Below are 16,258 nucleotides of genomic sequence, written 5' to 3' on the forward strand. Positions count from 1 at the left end.
TAATGATGAAAGGGTTGCTTAGTATCAAGAACCCTAGCAAAGCCATGTACACAACAGTGAGAACTGGTGATCTAGTATCCTCACCTCATACACCATAACCTTTCACTACTGAAAACAACCTTTGCTAGCAAATACATATAGCAGTCATATGCATGGGGGTTATGTGGTAAGATGATTGGTTTCAGTCACCTAATTGGAGACCATCTTAGTATGGGGACCAAATGAATTGGCATGGATTGACAGTAACCACTGAACAAGACTTCACTTTTCAAAGTAGGTCTATGCCTGTACCATTATTAAATATGCTCTAGGCCAGAAGTATTTATGGTACAAATACAGGTTAGATGAATTGAACTGCAATGAGCATTAGTCTTGAGTGGCCATGTGAAACTCAAAAAGGAATCCACCAAAATTATACCCAAACAAGATCTTTCTCTGTATAAACAATTTGAAAGGCGAGCTTCATTAGGGCCCTCTTGGAATGGGCAAATGCTTTGCTAGATTTGGGAAACTTGTCAATGCATGACTTCTTAGAGAGTTTTATCAGCGGGTAGCTGTGATTGTTTTGGCTGTTTTTTATGGTTACCTCTTGGTTTTTCTTTCTTTGGTTTTTTGTGCATTACTTTGTGTACACATAAGGTATCCCCCCTTTTCTTGGTGCTCTTTTAATAGATTGCACTGTTTGCTTATAAAAAAAAAATTATAAATAACAATAATAATCAAGAAAATTGTAATTAGAGATACTGTCAACCATTTTGATTAGACAGGGATAATTATTTGCATATGAGGATCGACACAAGGAGGTTACTTGGCAATGGGATCTGATCGTTTTTCACTAAGAAAACAGGCTAATTTGTGAATACTTTTATTTACAGGACATTGATTGGCATATGAATGGACATGATTAGGATTACTTAAAGCTACTATTTGAAAAAATGGAACAAAACCATTTTCATAGACAAGTCATAAGCTTACTGATTTTGAAATTTCAAGTTAGGACAAGAACTTTTCACTCATATGGATGGATCAGATTTCTCTAAATCCACCATCACTAACATATCTGACTTCATAAATCTGTCATAATTAACTAGATCTAATGCAACTCAACTATAGGCTTAGGATTTCTTTCCTTCTCCCTCATTTCCAACCTCTCAACGATAGTAACATGATCAACTGCCATCTATGGGATTGCAATTCCCTCTAATCCAATTATAAAACACACAAATTTTTGTTCACCATTGTTTTCAGTTCGCTATCGTTATTTCAGATGAGTCTCAAGATTCAGGGACTTTGCATTTGACATGGATTAATATCCACCCCAAGCTGTGCTGTCTGTAATGGAAGATGCAACAACACAAATGACTCATCCAACTGTTTAGGATAGAAAACAAAAGTGACAAGCATCCGTAAAGTAAGTCAAATTTTTTAGTTGCATACACACTAGATGCAACTACAAATCCTACTCCACTGGATGTCATCCCAATAAACCATAGAAAAGGTCATTTTCCATGGCAACTGAACCACACAAAAGAAAAGCCATACAATCAAGGGAAAAGGAAAAGAAAAACATACCACTTTTATGGGCCCATAATCCATGGGCACAGAAAGCATGAGTTCCTCATTCCAGACTGGATTCAAGTTGCTCGTTATTACCTGTGTCTGGACAGTCTAGTAACAGCAACAGCCAATCTTCATTATCAGTAAAAGAATGATCACTGTCTAACTAAAAGCAATTCACCACTTTGACTAAAATCTAATATGTAGACAATGCACATTAGGATAATGGATACATTTATATGAAAGACATATGGCATGCTGCTGTTCAATATCTACCTTTAACAAGGGTCTGAACCACCATCCAACCAATTAAAACACAACACTTTAACATAGGGAAGGTAGCTTATAAATAATTAATAAATGAAAAAAATTCAATTAAGAGAAATATGATTACATTGTCAAGCCTAAGAACAAACCAAGATTTCAACAAGTTCCAGAGTCTACATGCATGGACAATGGACCATAAATAAGCATGAGGATCGATCTCAAGAACAAAAATGAAAGGGCAATTATGACTAACCTGTGGGCCAAGTGTCAGGACAACATAGGGATCACTTGATAGCATGTCTCTGACTGCTAAATTTTTGCCTCTTATCACTTTGACTTTCAACAATCCAATATACTCCACCATGCCTTCCTGTTACCAGTTTCAGATCAGAGAATTAGATTGATTCACAGTGGCACCAAATACCAGTGAAACCCATCCATTCAGATTATACTGTCATTAGCTACCAAACTACTAAACTTGTAGCCAACACCACAAAATATACAGCTCAAAATATCCACCAAGGAGAAGCAGTGCTGCTTGATGAGACAACAAAAACACCATTTACCTCTTAACCGTATACTCAGTCTAAATGGCTGCATATTTGCCAAACATGGCTTATCTCCCACCCTCCCTAATGATTTGAACTTTATCATAATAGAGGGAACGACAAGGCACCAAACAAAGATATACAAATTTACCAATTTCTGTGAGTTTGAACTTCGAAAATTATCCATCAACTTTCTAGAAAAAGATGATTGGAGAGAGCTCTTTCCAGAAGAAACTGAAGCAATCCGCAAGCTAGGTTTCAAAAATTCTTGAAGCTCATATTTTGACCTGCACAAAAATATTAAATTGCATAAGTGACCACAACGAAGACCACAGTTGAAACCCTGCAACATGGTGCCACTGATGCATGGATCAAACTGCCACACTTGTTGATCACCTCTCAAACTGACCATAGAAGTTATGGTAAAAAAGACAAATCATGAACAGGACATAATAGTTTGATGGTTGGTCAAAAGCAAGTATCCAGATGACTAGGCCTTTTTAAATAGGGAAAAAAAACTGACCTAGTCACCTGGTTTGACCACTTTAAATTTCATATTAGTGGTCCGGCCATGTGATGGCCCAGCAAATAAATCATCTACGTCAAGCAAAGAGTGCATAAATAATATGTGTCTCTATATAGAGTTACAACCATGCATAAAGATCCAGATTTATGGTGAAACAATTTTCTTTCATCTAACCTGATGAATCTCATTCGCTCCTCATGGCTGGAATTAGGTTTAGGCTTTGTGACTCCTTCAGGAATAAAAGCCTCATAAATTGAATTAGCAGAAGAATTTCCTCCAACCTCAACCATCGCATCAATTTCATCATCAGACCAATCATCCAATGCCACAGACAACACCTGAACAGTCCAAAATAACCATGTTTTAAGAATTATATTGGTATAATTTACAAAATGGAGGAAAAACTAAAAATTCAAACTAGCAAAAGAACTAAATATGAAAATTGATCCAAATTCAGCATTGTTCAATGGTCTTGTTGGTTATAGATGGATGAGATTCACTGGTTTTCAGTGCTCATTGGAGCAAGCTAGTTTTTCTTTTCCCAGGAAGAACGCCTACAACTCTCCACAAGAACCAATTATAGTGGTCACATCCATGCAAGCATTTCATGCCTATTTTAACATCTAGTTCATTTGTGCACATATATGGACAATAAAATTTTAACCCATTTGATTTTGTTTAGGATTCACAAAAAAATTTCTTAGCTTTTCCCTGCAACTGTGTATTTGACAATTATTTTTTTTCTATTTTTGCTAAATTGATTTTAAAGGTAAAATTCATGAAAAAACAATTCCCACGATATTTTTCAATAAAAAATAAACCTTTCCAGTATTAAAAACAAAAACACACACACAAGCACCAGAAATAAACATTTCCAGTACAAAAATAAAAAATAAAAAGATAAAAAAGAAAACACATACACTATGATGCATGATGATAACTAAATATGAAGCAATAATAGGGCAGCTACCTTTGAGATATGTGTACCAAGGCTTCTGTGCACACCACAACATTTTAAGCATATAAAGACTCCAATATTTGCAGACCTGAAAATGCATTGTTCAAGTACACATATATAAGCATATGCTGAAGAAAACAACATGAATTCACAGCTACATTAAACAGATTTGTGTGTGGATGTCAAATATGGACATAGGCCACTAATAGGGCTCAGCTGAGATGGATAGCAATAGAGGGAAGAGGTATTGTGGACAAGATTAAGTATTCCTCTCTGTTATGGTAAATGTCTTATCCCTAATGTCAAACATACAAGTGGATTTTATTTGACTTTCTATCTCCTCTACACAAGTGACAAGTTCATACAGCCAGATACAAGCACATTTGTTCTGACTTCTATCTCCTCTAGCATCAGTTTTCTGGCAAAAGTGAAATCCTTATCTTTTATCTCCATCCTTCTCTAAACCCCACACTTCCAGAAAACCGATATCTTAAAGGGCAAAGAAAATCTTTCCTAACACTGATGGGAGTCTTCCTTTTAAGGACAACACAGCCAAGATCTTCAAAGAAAGAAAAGGGAAAAAACAAAAACTAAAAACAACCTACCTTCTATACAAATTCCAACAAACAGATGGTGCTGTATCTGGAGCAAGAGAGACATATCCAACACATGATAAACATGCAAATGTCAAATCATTCCAACATAGACACCTTGGTGAAATAAAAAAGTACAGGTATCAAAGATTCATGGTCTTGAATTTCTTTGACAATGATCTGGATTCCCCTAGCAAGTTTATGCTCAGATGCCAACCAGCTTTTTCATAAATAATCCTCAGCCCCTTGATTCTTCTTTTAAGAAAAGAACCACACCCAACTTTTGTACCATTTATAAACATCTGTAATGCTCTCCTTTCTATACTTTCGATGTGCTCCATATCCAGTGCTAGTTACCCCCACCTTTCGTTTTCTCATTTTATCTCTTACTTGTTCCCCTCAGGTTGCACAATTACCCAGAGTGTTGCCAATTTGACAATTAAGAAAGCATTAGATGGCACCTCTTGTCAATTATACACGGTTCTGGTTATCAGTTTACATTGTGGAAAGGAAGTGAGCTTTGGGATTAAATCATTACACTTCTCATTGCGTCAGATTTGATCATTTTGGTCTGCAAAAATTTCTGATAGAGCACTGGATCGTTAGAGTGATAGTGATTGCTCCATGAAGGCAACAAAGGTCTGGCAACAGATCTTAAAAAAAAATTCTAATTAATACAAGCAAATAAAATCAGGTGCTAGCTTCTGGCTAATAGGCGTTGTCTATGTAAGGTCAACCAGGAGTTGGCATGTCATATTCTAATCCATCATGTCAAAGCCTGAAAGCATTGGGATCTTGTTCTGGCTTTGTTTTTGCTTCCAGTGGGTATTCCCAAAGACCATCAAATAGCTTCTTTTAGTCTGGCACGGTACAAGAATGAAGACAATGGCTTCCCTATGCTTGTTTCAGTGCATATGAAAGGAACAAAACAGCAGAAATTTCAAGGAAGAGGAACATCCAGGTCAAGTATTCAAGGAACCTTTCCTGAAAACATTTTTTGATCAGGCGAGCAAGGTCTGATCTTTTCTTGAAGGATTTAATTGCAGATTCAGTTCAAGGACATCTTGTATAGGTGTTTTGCAATTGTGATATTTTTTCTTTGCTTTAACATTTTCTGTACACTCCCAGTGTACTATGGTTATGGCCCTATTTTTGTCAAGCACTTTTGATCAATGTTTATGTTTGCCTTTTAATAAAAAATAAAAAATAAAAAATAAAAAGAAGAAGAAGACATTTTCTATTAACAAAATCTAATACACATCCTTGCTATGTCAATATAGCTATAGAACACTTCTCTCTCCACTTTCTCTCTCAAAGGACCCTACCATTATACTTTTTCCAAAGCTTTCCATTAGTTACCTACCAAAAGAATAGTTTATAAGGTAAATCTCCATGATGCAAACCCAAACCGATATTCTAGTAGTCTTTTTTCCAAGTCTTAGTTGTTGTTCATCAACTTCCCAAAAGATTCACAATATCATTCAATTGTGTACCGTGATATAGTTACCGGTTTGAAGAAATCATTAATCTAACAAAGGAAATAAACTAAAAGGTATCAAGCAGTGAAACTTACGCCCATTTGGGATCTGGAGCACCACAATCAGCACAAGTGCGATTATCACTTTTAAGCAATAAATCTTTTAACCTTCTTTTACCTGTACGAGAAATGAGCACCATTAACTATCTTAACTAGAGAAAGAGAAAAAGAAAAAAAAAGAGCAGAATTTTCAACTTGTTAGACTATTATTACCCAAGATACATGCGTAGTAAATGGAGAATATCATCGCTTTACATCCATGCTACACATTTAGTTATAAAATCTTTTTTTTTTTTTCCCAACATTTAATTTGCAAGAGAAAAACAAAAAAGACAAATGTGTTTTGCTTCTTTTAAACTAGTTAAGAAGTGGGAACGAATAGAAACAAAAGGGGGGAGAAAGTATAACAGTCTCTTCAACATAACTGTCAGCACTATCTCATCCCTACTCCCAACCCCCACAACAATAGGATGAAAAATTCAAAAGCATGTGCAGGAAATATTATGACTAGTTGCATGCCTATCCATACAAAGATCTCTAATTGATTAAGGGCTAACAAACATCAATGCAAGTTTAACAACAGAACTAGAATGCTTTAATTGTGAATTCAAATCTCTTATTCTTTTCAGATGTTCCTGAAATTTTTTGGGTGGGTGATTGGAACTTGGTTTTCCATATTGTCCTTTATTTTTAAATTAATAATACAAATTAACAAATGATACATTCTGGGCATAATGCAGAGCTTCTTAATTCAATGTAGATTGCAACAACGAGCTACCAGTTTACAATCTGACACTTCCAACTACCAAATTTATGACATCCCAAAGCATTCACATTCAAGGTTATATTAACTTTCATCAACAGGCTAGTTTGAGGTCCCTTCCAATAATCAGTGAATGGTACAGTCCCACAACAGAAAGTCATAAATATCCTACTCCCAGGAAGGGACTTGAACATCTCTTCATTAAGAGATCCTTGTGAAAGAAATTATAGTTCTTCCCAATCACAGAGATCTGTTTTTCGTGTCTAGAAGGAACTAAACAGGCAAACAGGTTTGAACCATCAGGTTAAACCAAAGCCCTAGTACTGTGTTCAAATACTGGCTAGAAAAGAAAAGATTAAAAAAAATAATAATAAACTGTGACAAATATTGCCCTGAACTTCTTATTGAGGGGAAAAAAGGGAAGAAACAACTATTGGCATAGAAAGCTGTTTTTAACAAGGAAGCTAAATATGTACTAAATAAAGAAATAAACAAGTAGTAAATACTATTAATATTCATGTTTGGGCTCCCAAAGAGTCTAATTAAATTCCTAAACTCAGAGGGTACTAATATTTGTGAAGCATTGATTCAATTTCAAATGGAAAAATAATAACCATCAGCATAATGAAGAAAAGGGATAGCACCCCAGATGTTACATCAACAAAATAAAACCAAGAGAAAAATAAGAAGCCAAAGGAATGAAGGATGAAATATGGTGCAGAACAATCACTATCCAAGCAGAAAACTCAAATTCTGTTTTATTTATAATTCATTGTTCTAAATAATGTCTACTTTAGGCCTTTATACAGGCTTGTATGAATCCATTAAAATGATAACTAAATATTCCCCGTTAAACCAAACTCCTGAGTAATTCTATACTTTAATAAGAAAAATACAAATACCATAAAAACAAAATCCAACAACCACTAACCCAATTCTAATTCAAAGTGGTTTTCTGAATTTATTCTTATAACTATCCTTGGCGGGAATCCACCATAAGAAAATATTACAACACCATAGACTTAACAAAAAATAAAATAGTTGTATCATGCTCTGTTGGGCATACTATGATTTCCAGTCAATAGTACCATGGATCTGAATAAAAGAGTCATGATGCAAGGCTTTACTTGACAAGAACCTGCATTAAACCCATTCCGTTATTTATTTTTATTTTTTTGATAAGTAAAACGTGTGTTGTATTAAAGAAAAGGTATACACAACATATACATATACAAAAACCAATAGGGATGATAACACAACCGCTCCCTACAAGGAACCTAACCAATCCACAAATTCTATCAAAGAAGTAATGCTATCCCCCATGTACATTAAACCCATTCCTTTATGCACATACAACTACAATAAAGTGGGATATGATGTCATGGTGAAGCCATCTGTAATACTTAGAATGATTCCTGAATGAATTTCCTAATGGAGATGAACAACTAGAATATAATTGGCTAATTACAGTTTCCAATTAGAGATAAAAAAGTGTCATAAAGCAGTCGATCATTGTTATCATTTGCATGAACTATTACCAGCAGCATACCTGAGGCAGGCCTCCCGAGTTCATATGGACGGTCACTCATTGCTCTGCTTGTAAGCCACAATCATCCAACAAAACCTATCTTTACAGACAGTCTTCCCAAAAATCAACCAACCCCTCCAAGCAAAAGAAGAAAACAAATTTAAAAATAACAAATAAGAAGATATGAAGTTAAGAGCCAAATAATAAACTCTCTTTGTGCATTCCTCTAATGAATTTTTATATTTCGTTTCCGGGAAAAAGTATAAATCGAATCAAACATATGGATTTTAAACTTGCTACCATTAGGCCAATAAAGGTAAAAGTACTCAACTGAACCTTATATTTATGTGGCTGAGATAAATTGAGTTCATTTCTTTGAAACAAAAAAAAAAAAAAAAGTTAAAATAAAGGTAAAAACAAAGTTGTTTTTGTTTTCCGGCCCTTTCCTCCGTTTCCCCACTATTCAAACAGAGAATCACCAAATTCCAAAAATTAAAACACCCGTGAAATCAATAGCGACTATTCAAATTATCCGTACAAGAACAATAAAACTTGATTGGACGCTGAAAAAACAAATTAAAATCCCACATCCTGGATTCTTTATCAAGCATCTCCCGTGATGCAATAAAGCCCCAGCTTTCCACCCATGCGAGACCAACACACGTATAGCACATACCTTTCCGGAATCAAAGCAGCCCAAAACAAGAAAGATCCAAAATTCCCCATCCTCATTCATTTTCCTAAGTTTTCTCAGAAACAAAACACAAAATTCATCGGATAAAACAAGATCCCTCCACTCAACCAAAATCACCAGACTTCTTCGCCACAGATTTCCGGCACCAAAAAAAGAAAAAAAGAAAAAAAATCGTAAAAAACCCCAATCCCAATTCATTTCCTCAATTTTATCATCAACGAAAGAGCAAATCCAGAATACAGAAACAACAACGCATTGCTTCTATAATAAAATAAAAAAACAATTATTTTAAAACAACAACAACAACAACAACAAATCAGAAAGGAAAAAAAGAAAAAACGAAAAGAAAAGAAGAAAAATACCAGAAAACGCATGAAAATGAATGTGGCGATGAGTTCAAGTCCAAAGGTGAGGAGGGAAATGCGAAGAGGCCCCTCTCTCTCTCTCTCGCTTTTGTCCCTTTCCTTTTTCCGGTTTAATTTGAAGCACTTTGAAGATGACAAACCCATCATATATATATATATGATTACATTTTTATTTATTTTTTAAATATTATAATAGGCATGAGTCAGAAATGAGAATAAAAAATATTAAAATTAAAAGGGGTTGAATTTTATCCATCAGCCTTGAGTTGATTGCTTTTATTTCGTGCCCGCGTCCCCTATTTTAACGTTCTACGGCCGCAATTTCAACCTTCCTGGGTTTCTAGAATTTATTAAGTGAATCATGTAACGTGCGCTATCTCAAAAAAAAATTACATTTTTAATCAATTTTATTTTTGACTTTCAATCTGAAATTAATCCTCAAAATATGTGCCTCAAATATAAAAAATCATTAATGTGGGCTTCCCTCCACGTATTCTTCCCAAACTCAAGACTCTTTAGTCGATCAAAACAAACATATATCTCGTATGACCAAAATAAGCTCAATCAACACCAACAATTAACACATCGAAAGTGTCAATTGTCACCTATTTTTATTTTTTTATTATTACTTTGACATAATAAGTGCATCATTATTAATATTTTTCCAAAGAGAAAAAAATTGGACATGTGGTAACTAATCATAACACATGATTTTTCTTTTTTTCTTCTCCATAATACCTCTATATTTTTGTTTTTCTTAATGGGTTGGCCATGTGAAATCTTTTTAATTTCAATTTTTTTTTCCATAATTTTATATTTTCATAATTTTAATTATTTATAAATATTTTAAACATAAAATAATAATATATAATAAATCATTAATGATAACAAATTTAATATAAAAATAAATAATAATAACAAATTTAGAGATTTAGAATATTAAAATTTCTATATTCTTAAAAAAATATTTATTTATTTTATAAATATTATTATATTATCATATTATTTTATTATTCATATTTTTTAATATTTTTCAATTTTCATGTGAAAATTAGAATCTATGATTATGATTTTAGCTTTTTGCTTATAAATTTAATTTTATAGTGGTTTTAACTTTTTTTTTCTTGATTAAAATATTTAATATTTTTAATTAAAGAAGATAAAATTTTGGTTGTGGTTTTAAGTTTTAACATTTTACTTTGTTAAAATTTTAATTTTTTTATTTATATAAAATAAAAAATGAAGTATATTTTTTATTAAAAATCATTTATATTATTTTCTCTTAATTTTGTTAAAAATGAAAATTTTTGCACATAAAAATTGTGCATTCATCCATATAACCCTTAGAAAAGAGAATACCATACTTTTCTATAAAAAAAAAAAAAAAAGGACGTATCACTATTTTAGAAAAATACAACACTAAAGTACGTAAAAAGTACCACTATGATGGGAAGGACCACTCTTCTTTGGTTTTTTACACAAGAAAAAAAGATATCACAAATAAACTGTTAGACCTTTTTTTCATTTTATCTATTTTAATTAAAAATATTAAATATTTTAATTAAGAAAAAAGTTAAAATCACAGTGAAGTTACATACCTATAAGTAAAAAGCAAAATTTATTCATTAAGTATTTATTTTTATATTAATTTTTTCATTAATTATTTATTATATATATTATTATTTTTATATTTAAAAAATTCATAAATAATTAAAATTAAAAGATGAAAGAGTAAAAAAATGAAATTAAAAATATTTTCTGAGAATGTGTAAATAACATATCATAAAAAAGTCAAAATCTAAAATATAGAATGAGGAAAAAGAAAAAAGAAAAATAATGTGACATGTTGATTAACCACATGTCAAGCTTAAAAATATTAATAAGTATGATTTAAAAGCAAAAAAAAATCATGTGGCATAGTTGATTGCCACATGTCATTTTTTTTTATTTTAAATATCAGTTATGAGTTCACAACAAGCTATGGAAGAAATAAAAATTGAAAGACAATCTTGAAATTTTATTCATGTGTACTATTGAAGTTCATGTTTATAAAATTACTTTTTAAAAGTTTTTAAAATTCAATTTGTTAGCAAAGTGTGGACTTACGTTTTTCACATGCGTTCCTACTTGATGACGCAACTCGCTTTTTTATTTATATTGGTGAAATTTTGATTTTTCGATAGAAGATTTGAAGTCGTCATTTATTTTTGTTTTATTTTTTAAGGGTAAAACAAAATAAGAAAGAAAACCCTAAGTGTGACTCCTTATTTGAAAAAGACAATTTGTGGAAAATCAAAGTTGAGTTCGGGGGTCAGGTTACTTATTGAGAAGGTACGGTGTTGAGCCATAGCACTCCTCTAAGTCCCTAAAAATGGGTCTCTTTTAAATAAGGTGAAGCAAGTATGACAATTGATAAGGAAATCAATGAATATCAATAAAATGATTAGATAATAAAATGAATCATACATAAGAATAAATTAAGTGGTAGTGAGATCGTTCCTTAGCAGCAAGTAAAAATGCGCTATCAATGAAAACAAGGTTAGTTCAAATATAAAATTATCACATGCATATCAAAGAGCAAGACAAAGATCAAGTAAATATTCATTAAGCATAATAGTTGGCAATCAGAAGAGAAATCTCATATGTAGGGCCCCCATCAAAGCCCAATTGATTTTGCATGAATTAATCCCACAAATTCCATTGTTTTGGAATTATGAAAATCATATTTATGCTTATTTAATATCAAGAGAAACAAAATATTATTCGAAAATGCTTACCTGAAGGGAAAGGTAGCAAGTTTATTAAAAACGAGATTTTTTTGACCTAAAACTGTGGACCCCGTATTTGGCTTGATGCATTCCCACTCGATGGCGTGACTTGCTTTTTTTTTATTTTTTATTAAGTGAAAACATTGATTTTTAGAAAAAGACTTGGAGTCACCACTTATTTTCGTTTTATTTTTGAAGGGAAAAACAAAATAAGAAAGAAAAACCCTAAGTGTGACTCCTTATTTGGAAATGATGGTATGCGAAAAATCAAATCTGGGCTCGAGGGTCAAGTTACTTATTGGGGAGGTACGATAAAGATTAGCATCCCTCTAAGTCCCTAAAAACGGGTCTCTACTAATGAGATGAAACAAACATAGCAATTGGTAAGGAAATAAATGGATACCAAAATGAAATAATTAAATAGTAAAGCGAATCATGCATAAGAATAAGCGAGGTAAGAATGGGATCGTACTTTAATAGCAATTAATAATGCGCTATCATGGAAACAAGGTTAGCTCAAGTATAAAATCATTACATGTATATCAAAGAGCAAGACAAAGATCAAACAATACTCATTAAGCATAACAGTTGACAATTAGAAGAGAAAACTCATATGTAGGGCCCCCCACTAAAGCCTAATTTATTTTGCATGAATTAATATCACAAATTCCACTATTTTGGAATCATGAAAAATTCATTCATGCTTGTTAAAAAAAAAAAGCAAGGAAAATGAAAGATTATTTGAAAATCGAAGAAAATTTGTGAATTAAAAAAAATATTTGAAAAATGAAGTGGAATTAAAACTATTTGAAAGAAAACTGGAGTTTTGAAATTTATTTGAAAATTGAAGTCTTAAAAATTATTTGAAAATTGGGGTTTTGAAAATTAAATTTAAGAATTGGAATTTTGGAAATTAAATTTTAAAGAAATTGGAAATTTGAAAATTTAAAGAAATTGGAATTTTGAAAATTATTTGACAATTGGAATTTTGAGAATTAAATTTAAGAATTAGAATGTTGGAAATTAAAATTTGGAAGAAATTGGAATTATTTGAAGATTGAAGTTTTGAAAATTACATTAAGGAATTGAAACTTTGGAAACTAAATTAGAAAGAAATTAGAATTTTGAAAATTATTTGAGAATTGGAACTATGAAAATTAAATTATGAAATTTGGAATCTTAGAAATTATTTGAAGATGTAATTTTTAAAAATAAATAAATAAAATGATGATAATAATAAATAAATAAATAAATAAATAAATGTGAAAATTGAAATTTTGGAAATTGAAAATTGAATTCGGAAATAGGAATTTTGAAGAATTATTTAAAGATGAAAGTTTTAAAAATAAATAAATAAATAAATAAAATAATAATAATAACGAAAATAATGATGATTAAATAAATAAATGTAAAAATTGGAATTTTAGAAATTGAAAATTAAATTCAAAAATTGGAAAATTGGAATTTCAGAAATTGAGAATTAAATTTGGAAATCGGAATTTTGAAGAATTATTTAAAGATGAAAGTTTTAAAAATAAATAAATAAACAGAATAATAATAATAATAATAATAATAACGAAAATAATGATGATTAAATAAATAAATGTGAAAATTGGAAAATTGGAAATTGAAAATTAAATTCGAAAATTGGAAAATTGGAATTTCAGAAATTGAGAATTAAATTTCAAAATCGAAATTTTGAAGAATTATTTAAAGATGAAAGTTTTAAAAATAAATAAATAAATAAATAAATAAACAAAATAATAATAATAACAAAAATAATGATGATAAAATAAACAAATGTGAAAATTGGAATTTTGGAAATTGAAAATTAAATTTAGAAATTGGGAAATTGGAATTTCAGAAATTGAAAATTAAATTTGGAAATCGGAATTTTTTTTTTTGAAATTTTATTTGAAGATGGTATTTCGCAAATTTAAATTTTGAAGATTGGAATCTGGAAAATTATTTTGAGGATGGAATTTCGGAAAGTTAAATTAAAAAAATGAAATCTTGGAAAATTGGAATTTTGAGGAATTATTTTAAAAAGTAAATTTGAGAACAGAATTTCGGAAGATTAAATTTCGAAAATTGGAATGTTAGAAAATTATATTGATAATGGAATTTCAGAAAACTGAATTTTGAAAATTGGAATGTTAGAAAATTATTCTAATATCAAAAGTGAAGAAATAATAAAGAAAGATGGGTTATGGTGATTCTTATTTGCAAAATTTCTCCATGTGTTCAAAGTGACAACTAACCCATTCCATGTGTTGCCAGCACACCAAAGAGTATCACAAGCCTATTTCCCATATTACAATAATGCCATACAAACCCATTTTCCATGCAAGTCTCTATCATACCCACACCATGTACTACTTGAGAGCATCACAAACCCATTTTTTTACATAAAAAACAAACACCACATACTGCTACCTCCCCACCCAACCGCCATTCTCACTACCATGCGCATGGAGTTTCCATTTGTTTCAAACTTCTCCCACACCCTCTATATTTCTGCACCCATTGCTGCAACAAAACCTACCATGGCGAGCTTGCCATTGACCCTCTCTGATGTCGGCACATCAAATGTGAACGCATCTCCAAATTTGGTGTTTGCCTTAGGCGCGGGAGGAATAGGATGAGGGTTCGATTGAGGTGATTGTGAGAGTGAGGGTGGCTACTGGGGGTTAGAGGTGTCGGGTGATGGCTATTTGATAGAGGAAACTTTTTCTAATCTTACTTGTGAGGAGGCATGGTTGAATTTGATGAGCATGGAGGATGGAAAAAAATGGGTATGGATTCGGTGGGTATGAAGATGGATTAGTGGGATGACTTGTGGAGAGATATACGTAGGGGTTCATGCATGATGAAGACAAATGAGAAAGGTAGTGAAATAAAGGTAACCATGCGAGTAGGAATTAGTGTTGAGTAGAGCCACGAGTAGTGAGAGAAAGTGAAGAAAATGGGTTAGTGGACTTGTTCATGGGTGGAAAAGATGATGAAATTGCTTAAAAACAGAACATGAATGAGAGACCCAAAAAGTTATTAGGCAATGCCTCATTTCATGAGTGATAAACAGACTCAAAACTGGTGGGACAAACTGGAAGGCCTCAATATAATGTCAAAACATCAAACCCAAACCCAAAGAAGAATCCAACCATTTACAAGAAAAAAAAAACAAAAATATCAAAGACAACCAAAATAGAGCATTATATGCAAATAATCATGTTCAACCAAAACAACCCCGTGGCTCTTGGTGCCCACAGCAAACAACAAAACAATGCTCATAGATCAGCAGTGAATGAAGCAAAACATTAAGAAAAGGAAACATACCAAGCTCAAGGTAGCCTTACCTAGTAATCCATAACACAACCTTCATATGCGCCTCCTTTGCTCTTATTTTTCTTCCTGTAACCCTATATTTTTCTTAAGTAAAACCTCTCTTGCCTTCTTACTCTCTCACGTCTTTTCTCTCATCATTTTTTTTTTCCTGTAACAGCCATCCTGGAAACTCTCTATAACCAGCTCACCTAAAAAGATCTTCCTCCCCCTGATTTTCTTGCCCTCTAAGCTACCGAAGCTCTCAAACAACGACCCCCCGAAAAAATATCTCCCCTCCTTCAGATATCACCTCAATCTTGCCTTGTCAGCTCCCACCTGTTCCACTGTTCTTTGTTCATCCCCTCCAGCTGTTCTGAAAGGAAGGTCTCCATCTCAACTACCACCATGGCGAAGTGGTGGTGTCCTTAGCCATGCGTCTCATGCAGCTTGCCTCTAGCAACCATCCCCTACTTCTAAAAAAAAAATGAAAATGCAGCTCACTCCCGGGTGACATGAAATATCCTTTGGTGCTATTGATAAAAAAACAATAGTAATAAACATTGGAGTTGGTTTGCAAAAAGAAGGGGTCTACAAAAACCCTAATAAAGGATGAAAAATTGTAGAATTAAAAAAAAAATTGAAAACTAGAGCGGAATTAAAACTATTTGAAAGAAAAGTAGAGTTTTGAAAATTGAAGTCTCTAAAATTGAATTTAAAAAATTGGAAATTTGAAAAAATTATTAGAAAATGGGAGTTCTGAAAATTAAATTTTGGAAATTAAATTTGAAAGAAATTAGAATTTTGAGAAATTAAATTTGGAAGAAATTGGA

The 16,258-nt window shown here is 31.9% G+C and overlaps 1 protein-coding gene across 1 annotated transcript; it reads right to left on the reverse strand.

The window, feature by feature from the left end:
- Positions 1 to 1,281: 1,281 nt before the first annotated feature.
- LOC117923093 (ADP-ribosylation factor GTPase-activating protein AGD12-like) lies at positions 1,282 to 8,688 on the reverse strand. Its single transcript, XM_034841341.1, has 8 exons — positions 8,299 to 8,688; positions 6,023 to 6,104; positions 3,869 to 3,944; positions 3,073 to 3,236; positions 2,524 to 2,659; positions 2,078 to 2,194; positions 1,573 to 1,668; positions 1,282 to 1,332 (listed from the first exon to the last, which is right to left on the reverse strand). Exons 1-8 carry the CDS (start codon positions 8,336 to 8,338, stop codon positions 1,282 to 1,284), a joined length of 762 nt encoding a protein of 253 aa, XP_034697232.1. The 5' UTR covers positions 8,339 to 8,688.
- Positions 8,689 to 16,258: the final 7,570 nt, after the last annotated feature.

The sequence above is a fragment of the Vitis riparia genome, chromosome 10 (assembly GCF_004353265.1).
Source record: "Vitis riparia cultivar Riparia Gloire de Montpellier isolate 1030 chromosome 10, EGFV_Vit.rip_1.0, whole genome shotgun sequence".
NCBI classification, from domain to species: domain Eukaryota; kingdom Viridiplantae; phylum Streptophyta; class Magnoliopsida; order Vitales; family Vitaceae; genus Vitis; species Vitis riparia.

Excerpts from the sequence above, each read along its gene's own strand:
- LOC117923093 (XM_034841341.1), bottom strand. The coding sequence starts at position 8,338 with ATGAGTGACCGTCCATATGAACTCGGGAGGCCTGCCTCAG. Across the intron at positions 2,660-3,072 it reads GAGCGAATGAGATTCATCAG|GTCAAAATATGAGCTTCAAG; the intron begins GTTAGATGAAAG and ends ATTTTTGTGCAG. Across the intron at positions 2,195-2,523 it reads GTTCAAACTCACAGAAATTG|GAAGGCATGGTGGAGTATAT; the intron begins GTAAATTTGTAT and ends AACTGGTAACAG.